We start from the raw sequence: 3,032 nt of genomic DNA, 5'->3' as shown, positions 1-3,032 counted from the left end.
TGTCATGGAAAAGAAGATATCTGGGCCATATCATATTTATCACAGTAAGTCAGAGCTTATAAGATTCAAAAACAGTAAAATTGAAGAAAGATAAGATATCTGGGCCATATCATATTTATCACAGTAAGTCAGAGCTTATAAGATTCAAAAACAGTAAAATTGAAGAAAGATATCTGGGCCATATCGTATTTATCACAGGATAATAAGGAAACAAAAAAGTAAATTTAAAAAAATTAAATTTTCAATGAATTTATTAAATGGCGAGGTGTCAGAAGAATAAAAGTTTGCCAATGCCACATTCATTTTAAATGTGGAGGGTAGAGAAAATACCCAAGTAATTACCAGTAAGTTAGTCTTAGTTTAGTGGTTGACAAATTACTGTTTCATAATAATGTATTATGACAAGTATAACTGTAATCATGTAAGGCCTAATAATGTATTATGACAAGTATAACTGTAATCATGCAAGGCCTAATAATGTATTACGACAAGTATAACTGTAATCATGTAAGGCTTAATAATGTATTACGACAAGTATAACTGTAATCATGTAAGGCCTAATAATGTATTACGACAAGTATAACTGCAATCATGCTTTATCCACCAGTTTTTAAAAAGGTATTTATAACATAAATATTGAGAATTAATACTGTTTGAAATATCTGTTAAAGTGAATTCACAGTCACATATATCAGATAATTTAAAAAAACAATAATAATATGCTGTGTAATTTGTTTGTTTAAATAAAAATTCTAACAGTGTGTGACAGCTTTCCCAAATTCTATCAATTTATCGAGCATATATTCAGTAAGCCTAATTTTGTCAAAGAAATAAAAACATTGCATATATATACCCTAACTTGACGCTGGGTATCCTCAAGTTCATTTCTCAGCTCATTAATTTTCAGTCTTCGTGCAGAAAGTAACCGTTGAGTTACATAGTTTCTCTCCTGAGGCCCAGTGCTAAAATTGGACCTGGAGGCCTGACTTGATCGTTGGGACTTACTATTTTGTTTTCCGTGGAGTTGAAAGTACATACTGTTTCTTAGTAGGCTTCTCGATTCTGAAAAGAACATTCACACAAGTATTATAAACAGTATACTTTGCTGTAAAAATCTACTTATGTGATGATTATGTTAAATCTTCCAGTACAAGCAAGTAAAAATTTAAATTGTTGCATGATTTTACACAATTTACTTGTAGAATTAGGCGTCTTGGAAACCACCACTAACTTATTTCCTTCAAGAGTGTGTGTGGGGGTAAATCAGAGTTTTGCAATGATAGAGCAAAAAAAAAAACAACCGTGAATTAAATGCCAGAATTCTTTATAAAACATTTTAAAAATTTGAAATAATTCTTCCCACAAGAATATGCTAAACAGCCATTGGTTTGAAATTTTTGAATTCGACAATGTGAAACATTACAACACGAATTATCATGTGATGTGTAAAACATGCCAAACTTTATCATTTATAATGCTAAAAAGTATTAGAAATGTTTATTGTATTGTACAAGTACTTACTGTTTACCCCAGCTGATTCATTTCCACTCTGTCTTCTATACTTTGTCAGCTTTTTCTTTGCAGTTTTAACATTTGATGGCAGTGAATCCGACTCAAATTCGTCACTGTAAACAGAATCTTGGCAGCTTTTCTCATCACTGTAGCTGCCAACAGGTGGTGAAAGTTTGTGTGAAGATTCCACATGTGCATATTCTTCAACGTCATTAGTTTTTCCTTCATCAAAATCTGTAGAAGATTGTTGTATCGGAAATTCTGTAACTGAATGGCTGACACTGCTTCTGTCCGGCTGTAGGTTCAAATCGTTAAGATTTGAAGTGTCAATATTACTATCAGTTCTTTGTTTAGAAACTATTTCCAATTTTTCATCCCTATGACTAATAGTATTAGAATCATTTTTTTCTGTGTTCACACTATTTGATCTACTTTTGGTCGGAATGCCAAAAAATGAAGCATATGATTCGGTGGGACTTGTAGCCATAATCTTTTTTGTTGTTCAAATTGACATTTAGCAGCCAGATCATGAAAGTTTTAACAAATGATTTCATTTAATATACATTTATAATCTTTCTATCATAACAAGCGTTGATTTAGTTCAGTAAAAATCGTATTTTTAAAGTTCTAAATAACTCCAATTCCAACCTGTAGTTGTTACTGTTACTAGTATCAGCACGTGTACATTAAGTTTTAGACTTTTGGAGTAATATTGCTACTACTGGTTTCAGAAGAAAAATGAGGTGTAATTTGTAAACTGTATTTATTGTAGAAAAAATCAATTTACAACGATTATTGTATATTCAATATTTGCACTGAAATGCAGTACTAACAGTAACACTCACCTCAGATTGGCCCTTTTTAACCGTAACCCAACTTCCTAAGCCTACAAATTTAATACAGCAGTTAGACAAACGTAGTAACTAGTTAGCTACGCAACTAACGAATTCCAATCCCATCTCGAGTTGTAATTAATTATCCCATATTTCCAAGCATGATTTTCATATTTTCACGTTGTTATTAAATATCCTTGGAACACTTTTGAAACACGTATACATTTCAATAAGAATAACGAGATGCGCGGATTAAACACACACCACATAAATTAGTCTTGTTTAATAAGACTACATACCAAGCTCTAACCAAACAACAAACTTTACAAGTTGTATCTTACAATTCTCCACAAAATCACAACAAATCATTGCGTAATTAGTGAAATCTTGCGCCATCTACTGGAATATTTTTATCATGAAATAATTAAATTGAAGTATATAGCATAATACTTTAGGTCTAACTCTTTCGGTATACGCAAGTTTGACATAGTATTTTTCTCTCGTCTTCAAGTGCACAAATAAATAGACTTAAACAGGTAATTATACCAAAATAGGTAATACACAAAGGAGGAATAAATAACCGAATTTATGATGTGATAAAACTTTGCTTTTTCTTTTCCACATTCGTAATGTTTCATCATTTGGATACCGGAAAACGTGTTCCTTAAGCCGAAATAACATTTCAAG

General features: G+C 31.4%; 1 protein-coding gene across 1 annotated transcript in view; it reads right to left on the bottom strand.

The window, feature by feature from the left end:
• LOC111089392 (lebercilin-like) overlaps positions 1–2,690 on the bottom strand; it is a 4,683-nt gene extending 1,993 nt beyond the window's left edge. The window contains exons 1-2 of the mRNA XM_022401817.1: positions 1,522–2,690; positions 854–1,062 (exon numbers count right to left, since the gene is read on the bottom strand). Of these exons, the coding sequence (XP_022257525.1) occupies positions 854–1,062; positions 1,522–1,999 (687 nt within the window). The 5' untranslated portion in view covers positions 2,000–2,690. The remainder of the gene's footprint in view (positions 1–853; positions 1,063–1,521) is intronic.
• Between the last annotated feature and the right edge of the window lie 342 nt (positions 2,691–3,032).

Source organism: Limulus polyphemus, unplaced genomic scaffold, assembly GCF_000517525.1.
Source record: "Limulus polyphemus unplaced genomic scaffold, Limulus_polyphemus-2.1.2 Scaffold6113, whole genome shotgun sequence".
Classification (NCBI taxonomy): domain Eukaryota; kingdom Metazoa; phylum Arthropoda; class Merostomata; order Xiphosura; family Limulidae; genus Limulus; species Limulus polyphemus.
The sequence above is the reverse complement of the archived record's forward strand: the minus strand, read 5'-3'. Positions and strand labels throughout refer to the sequence as shown.